Genomic DNA, 17,629 nt, shown 5'->3' with positions numbered 1-17,629 from the left:
GAGTGGGTATGTCTTGTGTCTTCCAATACTTTGCAATAAGTATTCTTGCTGCTGTTGTAGCGTACATAAAGAATGTTCTATCCTTCTTTGACACCGATTGGCCGACTATGCCCAGGAGAAAGGCCTCTGGTTTCTTCAAGAAGGTATATTTAAATACCTTTTTCAATTCATTATAAATCGTCTCCCAGAAAGCCTTAATCCTTGGGCATGTCCACCAAAGGTGAAAGAATGTACCTTCAGTTTCTTTACATTTCCAACATTTATTATCGGGCAAGTGATAAATTTTCGCAAGCTTGACTGGTGTCATGTACCACCTGTATATCATTTTCATAATATTCTCTCTTAGGGCATTGCATGCCATAAACTTCATACCTGTGGTCCATAACTGTTCCCAGTCAGCCATCATTATGTTATGTCCAACATCTTGTGCCCATTTAATCATAGCAGATTTCACCGTTTCATCCTGAGTATTCCATTTCAACAGCAAGTTATACATCTTTGACAAAATCTTAGTTTTGGGTTCTAACAGTTCTGTTTCTAATTTTGATTTTTCCACCTGGAAGCCAATTTTCTTGTCCGAATTATATGCCTCCATTATCTGATAATAATGAAGCCAGTCTCGCACTTTGTTCTTTAGTTTCTCAAAACTCTGCAGTTTCAGTCTATCTCCATCTTGTTCCAAAATTTCCCAATATTTCGGCCATTTGACCTCCATATTGAGCTTTTTCTGAGCTTTCGCTTCCATCGGTGACAGCCACCTTAGGGTTTTATTTTCCAATAAGTCCTTATATCTTATCCAAACATTAAACAATGCTTTCCTAACAATATGGTTTTTAAACGCTTTATGCGCTTTGACCTTGTCATACCACAGATATGCATGCCATCCAAATACGTTGTTAAAACCTTCCAAATCCAAAATGTCTGTGTTTTCAAGAAGTAGCCATTCTTTCAACCAGCAAAAAGCTGCTGATTCATAGTAAAGTTTAAAGGGAAGCATTCACCACCCCACGAAGCCCATTCCGGCTAGCTTTTATAAGCCAGGATGGACAAGGATCAAGGAGACAAGTGGTTGGTTTCACTCGTCCAAGCAGCCTGTCCATATCTTCGGGGGTAACAGATTGGAATTGATCCCACACAACTTGACTAGACAGGACTCTAGCACTCTCCCGCCCTGCTCCCACGGTGGAGTCTACGTCTTCTCGAATCGGAGCGACTTTGTCTGCAAAAAACTTTGCAAAATCATTGCAGGAGATCATGTGGCCTGTACTGGGCCCTACTGGAGCAGGTGGTTCTGTTAAATTGTGAACCACCTGAAAGAGTCTCCTGCTGCTGTTTTCCGCAGATGTAATAGAGGCGGTGAAGAAAGTCTTCTTTGCTGTCACTATCAGCACTTGGTAGGCTCAAAATTGAGCTCTAGCCCGTGTCCGCTCAGATTCAGAATGGGTTATCCGCCACCGGCACTCTAGCCGTCTCAGCGATTGTTTCATCACCCTCAGCTCCGAAGAAAACCACGGGGCTGTCCGGGCTCCATGCAATCGGAGAGGGCGCTTCGGAGCCAAACAGTCAATAGCCCTGGTTAACTCCACATTTCAGCGGGCCACCAGGGAATCAGCTGAAAGGCCATCAACATGGGATAAAGCATCCCCTACCGCTCTCTGGAAACCATTTGGATCCATTAAGGGGCGGACCATCTGAATCGGTCCCACTTCCCTGAAGAGGGGAAGGTTCGCGGAGAAGTCCAGTTGCACCAGGAAGTGATCTGACCATGGCAATTCTTTAGTTTCACTTTTACTTAGTGTCAGATAACCAACATCCATAGAGGTGAACACCAGGTCTAAGGCATGTCCGTGACTATGAGTTGGGCCAAACATATTCAGGGAAAGCCCCATGGAGGCCATGCTTTCCACGAAGTCCCAAGCGGCCCCTTGTAAGGTCGTGTCGGTGTGGATGTTAAAATCCCCTAGGACAACCAAACTAGGTGTCTCCAGGAGAACATCCGCCATGACCTGGAGCAGCTCAGGCAGGGAATCCTTGGTGCAGTGGGGAGGTCGGTACACCAAAAGGAATCCTGTACTGCCCCTATTGCCCAACTTCCAGAACATGCACTCAGAGAACTGGGTCTTCCCAATAGGACGCCTGCTCCACAGGGTAGGACACAAACCAATGCCTTCAAGTTTTGTTTTGTTTTTAAAAAAGACTGACTAAACATGCGGAAGAACTTTTTGACAGCAAGAGCTGTTAGTGGATTGGACTCCCTTGGGAGTTCTGGAATTTCCATTCTTTGAGGTTTTCAAATGAAGTTGGATGGTCATCTGTCATGGATGCTTTACTTGCTATGCCAGCATCACAAGGGGTGGAATAGATTGCACCAGGGATCACTTCAAGCTCGAAAATTCTACAATTCCGTGATTCTCCCTTGTATGAATTCTTTGTTGTTTTTTTAAATAAATGTTTATTAAAGTTTTACAAAACAAAAAGTTCATCATTTCACATAGATCATTCCATTTATTAAAGCCCACAGAAAAATCAAAAAACAAAAATATATAGCAAAAAAGAAGAATAGAAAAAAGAAAAATCCACTTTAAAAAGTTACAAAATTCCATGTCCCTCTGTCCTGACCTCCTCACATCTCCCTTTTTTGTGTTCCTCTTTATTCCAATCTAATTCAGCAAGTTCAAACCCTTATTCAAGCCATGCTTACAATTATATTTTTCTAATTATTATGTCCCAAGTTTTCGTTATCTTAGCCCATTCCTCATCTTATATACTAAGACATAATTTTATTCTGTTCATAGCCCCCTTCTCCTTTTTGAAATTCTTCTTTTCGTTCACATTTAACCAAATCCCACATGCCCTGTTACCTTCACTTCCCACATCATGTTAACACTCAAACATTTTGCAATATTTTTGTAAATAGTCCTTAAACTTTTTCCAATCCTGTTCCATCAGTTCTTCTCCCTGGTCCTGGATTCTGCCAGTCATTTCAGCCATCTCCATGTAGTCGATCACTTGCATCTGCCATTCTTCCACGGTGGGTAAATCTTGTGTCTTCCAATACTTGGCGAGAAGTATTCTTTCTGCTGTTGTTGCATACATAAAAAATGTTCTGTCCTTGTATGAATTCTTTGATGGGTATTCAGATGGCCTCTCTGGCTGAAACTCTTTCCACATTCCAGGCACTGATAGGGTTTCTCCCCTGTATGAATTCTTTGATGGGAAGTGAGAGAGGAGTTCTGACTGAAACTCTTACCACATTCCACACACTGATACGGTTTCTCCCCTGTATGAATTCTTTGATGGGAAGTGAGAGTGCAGCTCTTACTAAAGCTCTTTCCACATTCAAAGCATTTATATGGTTTCTCCCCTGTATGAATTCTTTGGTGTTTAGTGAGATCGGAGCTTCTACTGAAGCTCTTTCCACATTCCATGCACTGATAGGGTTTCTCCCCTATGTGAATTCTTTGATGGGAAGTGCAATCTAAACTGCTACTGAAGCTCTTTCCACATTCCACACACTGATAGGGTTTCTCCCCTGTATGTATTCTTTGATGTTTAGTGAGAGTGGAGCTTCTATTGAAGCTCTTTCCACATTCCACACACTGATAGGGTTTCTCCCCTGTATGAATTATTTGATGTTTAATGAGATCGGAGCTTCTACTGAAGCTCTTTCCACATTCCACACACTGATAGGGTTTCTCCCCTGTATGAATTCTTTGATGGGAAGTGAGATTGTGGCTGTGACTGAAGCTCTTTCCACATTCCACACACTGATAGGGTTTTTCCCCTGTATGAATTCTTTGATGTTTAGTGAGATCGGAGCTTCTACTGAAGCTCTTTCCACATTCCACACACTGATAGCGTTTCTCCCCTGTATGAATTCTTTGATGGGAAGTGAGAGAGGAGCTCATACTGAATATCTTTCCACATTCAATGCACCGATGGGGTTTCTTTCCAATGAGATTTTGTTGATGGGAACTGGAATGGGAGCTCTGACTGCAGCTCTTTCCACATTCCAAATTTTTACGTGCCTTCTCCACTCTGCAGATTGTGTTGTGGTCACCTTTGATCTTGATTTCCAATTCATCACAATCTGCAATGGAGAGAAAAAGGGATTAGAGCCTCAGGAACAAATGGAGCCCCCAGTTAAGGAATAATGCTCATTAGATTTGTTGTAGAGAAGGCAGTGTTCATTACCTTTGTTATTTGTAATAAACCAATGTATTTATTACTGGATTCTAATCGTTGGTTGAATGTTGCTTTGTTTGAAGTAAGTTACTCATTTTAAAAAAATTGTACTTTTTGTAAAATTTTTGTACTTTTTGCATTGGATTAGATTGTTATTATTACTGTTTCATGTTTTTACAGTAGCACCTCGAGTTACGTAAGCCTCACGTTATATAAACTTCAGCTGATGAAAGTGGCAAATCCATACGCATGCACAGAACAGTGATCTTCGGGTTGCGAAAACCTCGTTATCTGGCCGGAACTCCCTAATGGATCCCATTCGCAACCAGAAGTACGACTGTATATGTGTTGGAAGCTTCCCAGATTGGCTGGGGCAACCCAACCAGATGGTCAGGGTATAAATAAAAATTAATAATAATAATAATAATAATAATAATAATAAATGTTATTTATATCCCGCCCTCCCCAGCCGAAGCCGGGCTCAGGGCAGCTAACAACAATCAAATAATCAAACAATCAAATAATCCAACATTCTAAAAACATTTCATTATAAAAATTAATTAAAATCAAATTGATGGCAACCGTTAAGCAAAATTCTATGCAGGTTGCCAGAGGAGGGAGTTAGGCTGCGCCCTGACCCAAAGCCTGGTGGAACAACTCTGTCTTGCAGGCCCTGCGGAAAGACGTCAGGTCCCGCAGGGCCCTAGTCTCTTGTGACAGAGCATTCCACCAGATTGGAGCCGCAGCCGAGAAAGCCCTGGCTCTAGTTGAGGCCAGCCTAACCTCTCTGTGGCCTGGGACCTTCAGGATGTTTTTATTTGCAGACCGTAGGTTCCTCTGTGGGGCATACGAGGAGAGGTGGTCCCGTAGGTACGAGGGTCCTAGGCCGTATAGGGCTTTATTTATTTATTTTTTAAAATAATATTTATTACTTTTACAACAATTTAAACACTTACAAAAAAAAGAAAAAACAGTACATTACAATACAAAAACACTACATAACACTAAAACATTAAACTAACAAGACAAAACAAAAACAATTTAAAAACACATCAAAAAAAAGAAGAAAAAAATTTCAATATCTTATCTTTCTTTCACATATTTCCACGGCCTCCTCACACCTCCCTTTTTGTATTCCACTTCTATTAATTATTTCAGCAATTCCTTTCCATCTTCCCGTTTTCTATCCTATAATTATCTTAACACATTTTAACCTTATTTTTCCTTTAATACTCTATTAATCTATTTATACTTAATTCCTTATAACATTTCTACTAAAGCCATATAACTTCATTCCAACATTCTTCTAACATTCATTGATTTTACAATATTTCTATAAATAGTCTTTAAACTTTCCCCAGTCTTCTTCCACCGACTCTTCTCCCTGGTCTCGGATCTTGCCAGTCATTTCTGCCAATTCCATATAGTCCATCAACTTCATCTGCCATTATCCAGCACTTCAGTGCTTTCAAGAAGCAGCCATTCTCTCAGCCAGCAAAAAGCAGATGGTTCACAACAAAGTTTAGGGGTCTGGCAGGGCAAGTCCACCTCCTTCTTTGGCATCCGTCAATATCTTAAATTTTACTCGAGGCTTCCTGCCCTGCCAAACAAATCTAGAAACATCCCTCTGCCACCTCCTGAAACAATCCCTCCCATCCAAAACTTGCACTGTTTGAAACGAAAGCAACATCCCTGGCAACACAGCAACCCTCATCCCCACCACAACTCGTCCCAACAATAACAACTTCAGATTTATCCATATTTCCCAATCCCCCTTCTCTTCAATCCAACGTCCCTCACAGTTATCCTTAAATAGATTCACATTTTTGGCGGTCCTACTGACCCCCAAATACCTCTCTTTCTCAACCGATGTTAGTCCTGTCTCCTCCTGAAACTCTGTCAAGCTTTCCTTTCCCAATTCAGGTAGGGCTCTGGTCCTCAAATTCGTCTGTTTTTCTTTAAGTTCCATCATAACAAATGTCAGCTTATGTTCATCGAGTTGCCTTTGAATGGATGGGACTCTCTCTCTCTCCAATTGTATTGCTTTACATTCAGCAACAAGGGTTTTCTCCCTGACTTCATCCGCAGTTTGCCGTATCAAAGTAGATTCCTGTATCAATTTCTGGACGGTTTCTGTATTGGTGTTCACCTTTTGTCCCAGATTATTTAAACTTTCTACAATTAAGTCGATTTTAATATTTGCAGCATCAACTTTCACATTTATCACGTCTGTTTTCTTGTGAAGCTGTTCCAGCGAATCGTTAATTTTCACTAATGCGACCACTAAGGCCTCTTCTGTCGACATTTCGTCTGTTTTTTTCCTTTCCATTTGCCATAACACTTAAGAGATTCAAGGTCAATCCCAGAGTCTCACAATTTTTTATCTTGCAGCTGGAAATTCCCCTAGCCCAGCTCTTATAAAGCAACCAATTTCAGAGATTTCCACTAGGGGGAAACAGTTTCTATTTATAATAGTCAATAATGTCCCCTTTAAACGCAACTCATACAATCCAAAGTTAGTTTCAGTTTTCAGTTACTTTTTACTCCTTTTTAGAAGCAGCCGGAGACAGTAGAAACAATGTATTTCTCTTATTTTGCTAGCTGTCAAGGAACGTTCTAAGTGCTGTCAATGAACATTCCAAAACGTCAGTCCTGCTAGCAGCCCGTTTCCAAGGTCAGAGCGGCGGTATTTTAACTCTCTTCACTCTCTCCTGTAGGCATACTCAGTCCGCAACTTCCCCCCCTCTTCTCCTGCCTCCAAGGGGGGTTTTATGCTCTTTACCGATGGAAATTTAGTCTTTTACAGAAGGCTTTCCAAGACTTCAGTTTGCAGCCTCCTTGCCTCAGTCTATTTACAAATAGGGAAGGCGGACTTCCTGTATTGAACCTCCCCATTTCGATGCCAAATTAAACGTTTAAAATCCAATTCTCCCGCTTCAGCTCTACTCACGGGTAATTACTTTGGAGTCAAATTGTCCACAGGAAAAAGTCAGTGCTCTCCAGCAACAGCTATGCGGCTTCGCTCCGTGGAAGAAGCAGACAATTTGAAGCACCGCGCTGCTCACCCCACTTCGCTCTGGATCCCCGAAACCGGGTTTCCCTGCGAGTAGGGGAGGCGCAAAAGGTGCCCGCCGAATCCCACGCTCACAGGCTTCTCCCGCCTGTGATTTCTTGCAGGTCTCCGCCTTCGCCATGGCGGCCAGACCCAAATTCCCACGGGGCAAATTACTCCCGATCAGAGGAATTCCGCCATTACCGGAGGCACCAACCCGGAAGTCTCCCTAGGCAGTATAGGGCTTTAAAGGTTAAAACCAGCACCTTAAACCTGATCCTGTACTCCACCGGGAGCCAGTGCAGCTGGTATAGTACCGGATGAATGTGATCTTGCAGTAAAGACCCCATAAGGAGTCTCGCCGCGGCATTCTGCACCCGCTGGAGTTTCTGGGTCAGTCTCAAGGGCAGCCCCACGTAGAGCGAGTTACAGTAATCCAGTCTGGAGGTGACCGTCGCGTGGATCACAGTGGCTAGGTCAGGGCGAGAGAGATAAGGGGCCAACTGCTTAGCTTGGCAAAGATGGAAAAATGCCGCCTTTGTTATAGCTGCAATCTGCGCCTCCATGGAAAGGGAGGTATCGAAGATTACACCCAAACTCTTAACGGACGGTGCTGGCACTAATTGTGCCCCCGCAAGAGATGGGAGTTGCCCCCTCAATCCCATATCGTCCCGTCCCAGCCAGAGGACCTCTGTCTTTGAAGGATTTAACTTCAACCGGCTCCCACATAACCATCCAGCCACAGCTTCCAGACATCTGGTCAGTGTGTCTGGGGCCGAGTCAGGATGGCCATCCATCAACAGATAGAGTTGGGTGTCATCGGCATACTGATGGCAACCCAGCCCAAAACTCCGGACAAGCTGGGCGAGGGGGCGCATAAAGATGTTAAAAAGCATCGGGGATAGTATCACACCCTGAGGCACTCCACACACCAAGGAGTGGCGCGATGACAATTCCCCCCCAAGCGCCACCCTCTGTCCCCAACCAGAGAGAAACGAGCGCAGCCATTGAAGGACTGTGCCCTGGATCCCCACGTCGGCAAGGCGGTGGTCCAGGAGTTCATGATCGACCATGTCGAAGGCTGCTGACAGGTCTAGAAGAATCAGCAGCCCCGACCCGCCTCGATCCAGCTGCCTGCGGAGATCATCTGTTAGGGCGACCAGAGCCGTCTCGGTCCCATGACCAGCGCGGAAGCCGGACTGGAATGGATCCAGAGCTGATGTTTCATCCAGAAACCCACCAAGCTGTTCAGCAACCGCTCTCTCAATCACCTTACCCAGGAATGGAAGATTCGAAACCGGGCGGTAATTGGATAGATCTAAGGGATCTAATGATGTTTTCTTTAAGAGCGGGTGCACCACTGCCTCCTTCAGTTCCCCTGGGAATATCCCGGTGCCAAGAGACAAATTGATGATATCCCCCAGGGGAGCCCGCACCTCGTCTGGACACGCTCTAATCAGCCATTGCTATTATTATCACTGCTACTACTACCTGAGATTCAATCAGCCTGGCTCTTCTCTGGGGCAGATGTTGTTTGGCCCAGTCATGGCATCCCCTCCATCTCCAGTGTCAGTCGTCTCTTTGGTCAACCCAAGACTGACAGCAGCAAAAACAAAAACAGAAATCCTGACAGAAGCTACTTATCTTTCCGAACAACTCTGAAGCTGACATTTAAGATGCCTGGGCAGTTCAGATCAGCCCAACTGTGGTAGAAGGAGGCAGAACTGGAGGAAGATTGTTCACAGAAAAAACTGTAATTTACTATTTCTTGTGGGGGTGTTGGGTTCCCAGGTGTTGTAGGGGGTGCTGTGAAAATATATGAGGTTTGTCACATAGAGGTATTTTTTGAATTTCCTGGCAGCTAGGACGATCCCATAGGGAGCCTTACCAAGAGAGGCCACGATCCCCCAATTCTCCTCCATGACGTCCTTATGCAGAGCTCTCTGGTCAGGATCCAGCAACTCCCACTCCTCGTCTGTGAAACGAACAGCGACATCTTCAAAGCACACTGGACCCTAAAAGAAAAAGGGAAATGTCCTTCTCTGTGACAGCAGAAATATAATCTGCTACACAATGCTCTGTTATTTCCTTCCTGTTAATTGCTGTGTTATTTCAATAGGATTGCTTTGCTGCATACTTTAATTATGGGTACCTATTTTAACGCTTTAATTGAATTCTTTTATTCTGCATTTTAAGTGTGGGTATTCGTCTTTTTGCAAATAGGTGGTACTCCAGCTTATGTTTACGTTTCTCTGCCTTCGCAAGCATTCCAGTTTCCCCGATGGAAGGATCCACTTTCTCCTCTCCTCGTGTGCTGTTCTGGGGAGGTTCCCTTCCAATGCCCTAGAGCCAAATTCAAGGGGTTCATGGGGGCATGGAGAGGGGGAGGAATGGGGGGCAGGCCCCATTTTGCAGCGGATGGGGCTGGCTAGGTGAATCCTGGCCACTATTTGTACTCGTCTGTCCGCTGCTTAGAAGCCTATTTTAGCATTCATTGATGAATATAGAAATAAAAGAAGCCTAGTTTGGATGGCCATCTGTCTTGGAGGATCTAGCTGAGACTCCTGCAATGCAGGGGGTGGGACTTGATGACCCTTGGGGTCCCTTTCAACTCTAGGATTCCATGAAAACTGCAACTACAGATGAATCCTACTGCCAACATTCAGAAGGCTGGTGTCACAGAGTTATCTGGGCAGGAAATCCCACAGTTCACAGCTGTATTTAACTCTTTATCAGCAAGAACACGATATTCGCAGACTTGGCTGAGTTTTGGGCTTTATGAAAACAGCAGCTCATTCCCTGAGCCTCTTCCTCCACAAAAGCAGTTGCTGAGAGTGAAGGCCCCCGGCTCCCCACAGCTTTTCAAGTCCCCTCCTCTCTGGGGTTTCTGGGGAGCGATCAAACAATGCGCCAGTGTGCAACCTGCCTTTGCTCCTCCATTGTAAGCCATTTGCTGGCTCTGAGAGACAAGCAGGGAGGGTGGATTCTGGCAGAAGGAGAGGGAGCCCCCGGTGGCTCCTCCTTATCCTGACTCACCTCTGCCTCTCGACCTTCCTCTCCCACTCGCCTCCTTCCTCTTCTGCCTCTGATTCTGGACTGCATTCTGCCACACAGTCTCCCAGCTCACTAAGCCCTGTTTCCCCTTCAGCCTCTGACACCTCCTCTTCCCAGGCTTCTCCCTCTGACCGCCAATCCTTCCTCAACCTTCACTCCTTGGGCTCTGAGACGTCTTCCCTTCCTGGTTCCCCGGCTGCTTCCTCCCACCATTCCTCTGTGCCCAACCAGTCCATGACATTGCTCCGTCCCTCAGCCTCTGTCCCCACAAGGCAGCTTCCCCTGACCTGATCTGGTTCCACAGCCGCTGCTTCCCTTCTGCCCCCATGAAAAGATGGATCAGGAGGTCTTTCTGGCTTCATTCTTTCACCTGCAAAAGAAAAAAAAGGTAAGCAGGATGCCAGGAGTGCCTGCTTCTCTCACAGGGGAAACAGGACATCTCTAACTAAAGATGGGCTTTGAGAAAGCCTACCTGCTGAGTGCAGTTGAAGGTTTGTGCCCATTTCATGTTAGGTGTGCAGAAATACATCTCCCCTCCTCTGAACCCTTGTTCCCAACCCCCACCCCTCAAAAAAAAACAACACCCAAGATTAAAAGAACCCTCGGATGAGTTGGAAAACCAACAGAACAAGACCAAACGGAGAAAAGCCACCTTCCTCCTTACCCAGTGGCCTCTCTCTGGTGTCCAACGGAGCCCTCTCTGCCTCACAGGAATCCAGATCCATTTCTGCAAAACGATCCCTTTTCTGAAAGAAAAACAAGGATTCAAAACTAAATGAATGGTGAGAAATGTTAGAAAGAGAATGACAAAGACAGAATCTTTAAGGATGTCAGAACTCATTCCATGGATGCAGAAAAAGGATGGGCCAACAGCAGATCATTATGGGATGTTCTCCATCCTGTTTGGAGCCCCTTGGGAGTATCCAGAGGAAAGTCTCTCTCACCTGCTTTCTCTCTGCCTGCTTTCTCTCCTCTGCCTGACTCAGGAGGAATCCTTCGGCCAGCGACACCGCCTGGGAACTGGTCTCCGCTCCACAGTCCCTCACCCAGCTCTCCATCTCCGGTGGAAGGACAGCCAGGAACTGCTCCAAGATCACCAGGTCCAGCATCTCAGCTTTCGTGTGCCTTTCTGGCTTCAGCCACAGATGGCAAAAGTGGTAGAGTCGGCTGCAAACCTCTCGGGGTCCTTTGGCCTCCTGGAAGCAGAACTGCCTGAATTGCTGGCTCTGCACCTCTGAGCGGAGGGTGTCCTCCTCTACCAGGATCTTCTGCCCAGAGTTTTCCCAGAATCCCTCACTGCTCCCAGTTTGGATTGCATGGCCTCTTCCTGCTTCAGGGCCAGCTGTGTCTTGCTCATCCATCTGCGGTCTCAGGAAGCCTCTGAGAGATCGGAAGGAACCCTTTGGTCTTCTGCCAAGTTCTGTCCGTCTTAATGAAAAGCTCTAGCAAATCCTACAAAGCAAATACATTGTTCTGTTACAAAAGCTGTACAATATCAGGAGAAGAAAAAGGTTCCCTGAGCATCCATGGATGAGTCTTGCTGGGAACCAGGGTAGGACTGCACCACAGCCCAGACTCTGAGCTATCTTTCAAAAAAGGAGGAGGAGGAGGAGGAGGAGGAGAAGGAGGAGGAGATGTAGGCCTCTAGAAGGGAGATTGTGGAAACGTGGAGGCAAGCGAAGAGATTAATGCGAGGGGACTCAGCCTGGTTGCTCCTTCCTTCCAGTCAATGCATGAAGTCAGAACTGATTGACAAGGGAGTCATTGGTGCCTCGTGAAAAATGACTAGGAGTGTTGAGTCCAAATCTCCTTTCTTGTAGCTTGAAGACATTGGTTGGAATCCTACGCCCAGGTGACATGGCTCTCCTATCTCCTCTCTGTCTCCTCCTCTGCAACTCAACATACCCAGCTCCTCATAAAGCTTGGCTTGATCTGCTTGGCTTGCCTCCTCTGCCAATAAGGAGAAAGGAAGAAAGGAAAGAGACAAAGAGGTTTTGGAGCAACCATTCATACACGTTTCCTCTCTTGTGCAATGACGCTGACCCGTGTCACTCACGACAGAAGTCGTACTGATAGCCTTCTTTAAAGAAGCTAGATTTCTATCTGCTAGATTTCCCAGGGGGCTCTGAATAATGTTTTTTGGGAAGGGGGGGCGGTAACCTCCTCCCCTCCCCCCCAAAGATCTAAAGGAAGGAGACAGTTCCTGCCACCTCGCCCCTCCCTGGCAGGACCCCCTGCTCCCGGGGTCTGCCCCCCCACATGAGCCACCCTCCCCTGCTGCATCCCTGGGACCCCCCCTTCTCCCCACTGCACCCTCCTGGGGGGGGAGAGAGGAGACTCACCAGATTCCCGTGGAAGAGAACAATGCAGCATTTGCAATAGCAGAAAGCAAACCCCCCCCCCGCTTGCAAGAAGGGGAGGGAGGGGCTTTTCCTCTGGAGGACCTGGCCCCCCTTTACTTCCTTTCCCCTCTAGGAATGCAGCTCGGTTCCCTTTAACCCTTGCAAAGCCGAGTCCACCCTGCTCAGTCCTCTCTGCCTTTTCTTTCCTGCATTGCACAATCCCAGAGATGCTCATTTGGAGGGGACGCTCTTGGTTGGTCTGTGATCCGCTCCCTCCCTTGGCCAGAAACTGGAGGAAGAGGTTGCAGGGAAAAGGGGTTTGCAGGAAGCAAGGAAGCTCATCCTACAATGGGAGGGAGCCCTAAGGGTCATCTATTCCAGCCCCCTGCAAGGCAGGAATCTCAGCCAAAGCATCCACCCTCTGCTTCAAAACCTCCAAGGAAGGAGAGTCCGCCATCTCCCAAGGGATTCTGCTGCTCTTCCCGTCAGAAGAAACTGCTTTCTGGTCCTCTGGGTCCCTTATTCTGGGTGCTCCCCTCTAGGGCAGGAGAAAACAAGCTGGCTCCCTCTTCCATGGGTCAGCCCTCCAGATATTGAGAGGTGGCTCCCAGGTCTCCATCCAGGCAGATCTCAGCTGAGGGAGGAACAGGAAGACACGCTGTTCCTGCCTCTCCTGGGACTATACATTGCTGAGCTGCAAAATGCAGGAAAGTGCACATTTTGAAGGCTTTGGGTACGTTTTGTTAATGGAGAAATCTGAGGCTTCCCTTGGACAAAAAACAAGGACACCAGCCGGGAATACCAGAGCAAAAGAGCAGCCAGTAGGCTTGGTCTTTATTGAAGACTGTGGCGACAGGACTCCCACCTGCCACAAGGTGGAACAAGATGGATGCCCAGAACAAGAGAGTCCCCAAACATTTATCAGCTGCTAATCCCCATGTTATACGACCCCAACTATACCACTAATACATCATGGTTACATCATGAAAGGAGAGGTCTGGTGGCAGCAATCTGAGCATCCTGGACCCCGCCCCATGGTCCCTGTAAAGGTAGAGGGACCCTGTCCATTTGTTCCAGTCATGGCCGACTCTGGGGTTGCGGCGCTCATCTTGCTTCTGGGTCATGTGGCCAGTATGACTAAGCCGCTTCTGGCGAACCAGAGCAGTGCACGGAAACGCCGTTTCCCTTCCCAACGGAACGGTACCTATTTATTTACTTGCTCTTTGACGTGCTTTCAAACTGCTAGGTTGGCAAGAGCAGGGACTGAGCAACGGGAGCTCACCCGGTCGTGGGGATTTGAACCGCCGTCCTTCTGATCTGCAAGTCCTAGGCTCTGTGGTTTGACCCACAGTGCCACCTGCGTTCCTTATGGTTCCCTTTGCCCTCCACCAAACACCCATCGAGTGTAACAAAAGAGATATTTACATCTGCGGGCACACGCGCTAAACCCTGTCTGTGGTGCCTACCCCTTTTCCCAAATGATAACACAAGAGACCAGAGTATGGGTTCAAATTGGCCACAACTTTATTGAGCTTCAGAAGTGGGAAACTTGGCACAGGCCTTGGCAGGTAACCCTCTCAGCCCGCCTGGCTGAGGATATGCAGGCAGTTGAGGCCCAGTGAGAGGGGACTGCAAAGCGCAAACTTACACAGCATGCCCTTCCACTGACCTCGTCCGGGGAGTTTGACCTACATGCCGCCGCTCTAGGGCCAGGGACCCCCGGTTTTGCCCTTCAATGGGCCCTGCAAGCATGACTGCATCCCCCCCCCCAACTTGATGTTAGACCTTGCCAAGGCCTAGAACCGCCACTCGAGGCCCTAAGGGGCCTCGCTGCCAAGTCCCACAACCGAGGACCAATCAAACCCCGCAATCTATCCAGTCCCCAAGGGCTTGTCGCAAGTCGTGGAGCCAGACGTCATTGCCCAGTGGGGTCAGGTGCACCCCGTCCCCCCGGAATAGGTCAACTATATCTGATGTGATGGTGGGATGTGGGATAGGGAACCCACCAAATTGGTGCATGGTGTTGCGCATGGCCCTGTTAATTTTACTCACCGCATAATTGAGGTGAGAGGGATTGGAATGTTAGGATATTTCCGTTCCACCTTAAAGGGGAGCAGGATGTTTGTATAACAGCCTGCGTAAGCTCCTGTCTCACAGGATGTTTATGTTGTAAGTTCATTTCGTTTTTGCCTGTTTTGCCTGAGCAGTCGGAGCAGACGGTCATGCCTTCTTTGTTCTGACCAACGCCAAATAAACTGTAAATATGCATGTTCTGCTCTCATGCTGTGCAACTTCTTGCTGTGTGAATTCTGCTGTCAGAGTGTGCACTAAGCCTGAGGCTTAGTGTCGCTGAATTGCTGATATTGCCTGACTACGGGAGGTTGATGGATCGTCCGGCAACGAGCTTGGGGGCTCAGATGGATTCTATCTCCCTGGCAGTATCCCAACAACAGGTTATGGGCCCAGATTCACGGCACTTGCAGGAGAGTAAGACTGCGACAGACTGCTGAGGTATGTGTGGGAAAAGCGAAAGCAGAGGCTTTTCTGTTGCCGCGGCAGCCTCTTTGATGTCCGGCTGGCCTAATTGGCCTGGGAACCGAGCCAAGCAGGCTTCGTGATTTATGGGTGCCAAGATAAGGAGTCTCTGAAGTGAAGAAGACTCACGGCTGGCGTTAAGAGGTGGAATGGAGTTTTTCCAAGCCTCTGAAGCTGCTGAGTGTCCAAAGTTAAATCGGGACAATTATGAGACCTGGGCAAAATGGTGTGAGAGTTTGCTGCGTCAGTTTGGAGTCTGGCAAACTGTCAGTGAAGCCCCTCCAGTTCCTCTGACAGGGAGATGGGAGGCTCAGAATTCGAGAGCCATAGACGTAATAGTCTTGTCCGTCTCTCTGGAGGAAATTGCTACGCTAGCTGGCAACACGACTGCACGTCAGATGTGGAATGCTTTGAAGATAGCCCATCTGCCAGTCATCCCAGCCCAGAGTTTGACTGCGTCGGAGGTCCTGGCTGTTTCCCAGAATGCGAGTGAATGCAGAGATGCTGAGGGCACCGGTTGCAAGCTGCAGGGGGAGCTGACTGTGATGTCATCCCAGGCAGCATTCCAGCCTCCAGGGGGAGCCAAGGAGTCGGCAGCTGAGAGCTCTGTTTCCCGTGAGAACCAAGGTCAGAGCCTTTGCAGAGGCCGGAAGACCAGATGTAAACAGAGCAAGATGCTTGCAGGTGGCAAAAGCCCACGCCAGTGGAAAACAAGGCTATGTTTGCTGGCACAGCTCCACCAAAGGCTAAAGGCACGTCTGATGGCCAGGAGCGGGGGGGCAAGTTGCAAAAGCCCACGCCAGTGGAAAACAAGGCTATGTTTGCTGGCACAGCTCCACCAAAGGCTAAAGGCACGTCTGATGGCCAGGAGCAGGGGGGCAAGTTGCAAAAGCCCTCGCCAGTGGAAAACAAGGCTATGTTTGCTGGCACAGCTTCACCAAAGGCTAAAGGCAAGCTGCAAAAGCCCACGCTGGTGGAAAACAAGGTTTTGTTTGCCAGCAAATCTGCTTCGAAGGGAAAGGCCAGGTTTATTGTGGACTCTGCGGCCACGCGCCATCTCACCAAAGACCGCCATCTGTTCATCTCCTTCACACCTCAAGATGGAGAGGTCCAGCTGGCTGATGGAAGGACTTTGCAAGCTACAGGAGTTGGGACTGTGAAACTTGCTAGTCTGAATATGACCATCAAAGATGTACTTTTTGTTCCAGGAGCTGCGGGCAATTTGATTAGTGTACCACAGCTGACTGGGCGTGGTTTTGAGGTTTCCTTCAAGAGGACTGTCTGTGTCATCAGAAAAGGCAAAGAGGACATTTTGCATGCAAAGTTGATGGATGGTTTGTTCTGTCTAACTTATGATGACAATGGTGTTGCTATGTCTAATGCTGATACTTGTTGTGTTGCACAAACTAACAAGGTTCTTCATGCAGGATGCATTCATGATGCACATCGCAGATTTTGTCACCTCTCTTGGCAAGCGCTAACCAAGATGCCTGGGTTGGTTGAAGGTTTGGACATCAAACCTTGCAAATTTCACATGAAATGTGTATCTTGTGCAGAGAACAAGGTGAAGGTTGCTCCAAAAGGCAAGGAGTCTAGCAGGCAGGCTTCCAAACCCTACCAGCTAGTTCACGGAGACCTGGTAGGTCCTCTAGCGCCCTCTTTGGGAGGAGCAAGGTACTTCATGGTTCTAATTGATTCTTTTTCCAGGTACATTCATGTGTTTATGCTCGAGCAGAAATCGCAAGCATTTCCTAAGTTCAAGGCATTCTGTGCTTGGTTGGAGAATGCTCACGGTAAACGTATTGGCTGTCTGTTTACTGATCGGGGCGGGGAGTTCACTTCTCAGCAGTTTGAAGCTTTCCTGACTGAGAAGGGAATCCAGCATGACATGTCAACGCCTAGATCGCCATGGATGAATGGGCTTGCGGAGAGAGCAAATCAAACGTTGCTGCAAGGGATAAAAACCATGTTGCATGATGCCAACCTCCCTGAGAAGTTTTGGGGGGAGGCTCTCTCGAATTTTGTTTATTCTTTTAACAGGAGACTGTCATCACCTATTGGTTGTACTCCCTATGAGAAAATGTTTGGGAGGAAACCTAATGTCAAGCACTTGAGAATCTTTGGTTCTGACATGTGGGTACACACCCCACAAAGCAACAAGCTTGGGAAGCGTGGGGCACATGGTTTGTTCATGGGGTACGAAAAAGGTGCATACAGGGTATGGATGACTAACTCTAAATCCATAAAGTTCACAAGGAGTGTTGAGTACAATCCTAAGTGGGGGGAAAATGTGGGAATTTTCCAGAGTTACCCAGAGGAGGATGAAGGTGAAGTGAAGAAAGCAGATCATGCTGAGAAAGCTGAGGAAACTGAGGATGATGATGATGATGATGATGATGATGATGATGATCAGAGTTCGAATTCCAGTTCAGTGGGCGGCGCTGCTGCTGCTGTCAGTGAC

General features: G+C 47.5%; 1 protein-coding gene across 2 annotated transcripts in view; it reads right to left on the bottom strand.

Moving 5' to 3' along the window:
• The window catches only part of LOC128412038 (zinc finger protein 345-like), a 30,326-nt gene extending 18,092 nt beyond the window's left edge, over positions 1–12,234 (bottom strand). The window contains exons 1-5 of one of the 2 annotated variants that reach the window (XM_053384859.1): positions 11,236–12,234; positions 10,956–11,037; positions 10,579–10,661; positions 9,126–9,252; positions 3,113–4,090 (exon numbers count right to left, since the gene is read on the bottom strand). In XM_053384859.1, the coding sequence (XP_053240834.1) occupies positions 3,113–4,090; positions 9,126–9,252; positions 10,579–10,661; positions 10,956–11,037; positions 11,236–11,652 (1,687 nt within the window). In that variant the 5' untranslated portion in view covers positions 11,653–12,234. The remainder of the gene's footprint in view (positions 1–3,112; positions 4,091–9,125; positions 9,253–10,578; positions 10,662–10,955; positions 11,038–11,235) is intronic. The other variant, XM_053384858.1, reaches the window with a different exon arrangement.
• Between the last annotated feature and the right edge of the window lie 5,395 nt (positions 12,235–17,629).

Source organism: Podarcis raffonei, chromosome 4 (assembly GCF_027172205.1).
Source record: "Podarcis raffonei isolate rPodRaf1 chromosome 4, rPodRaf1.pri, whole genome shotgun sequence".
Classification (NCBI taxonomy): Eukaryota; Metazoa; Chordata; class Lepidosauria; order Squamata; family Lacertidae; genus Podarcis; species Podarcis raffonei.
Note: the sequence above shows the minus strand (reverse complement) of the source record. Positions and strands in the feature narration are given on the sequence as shown.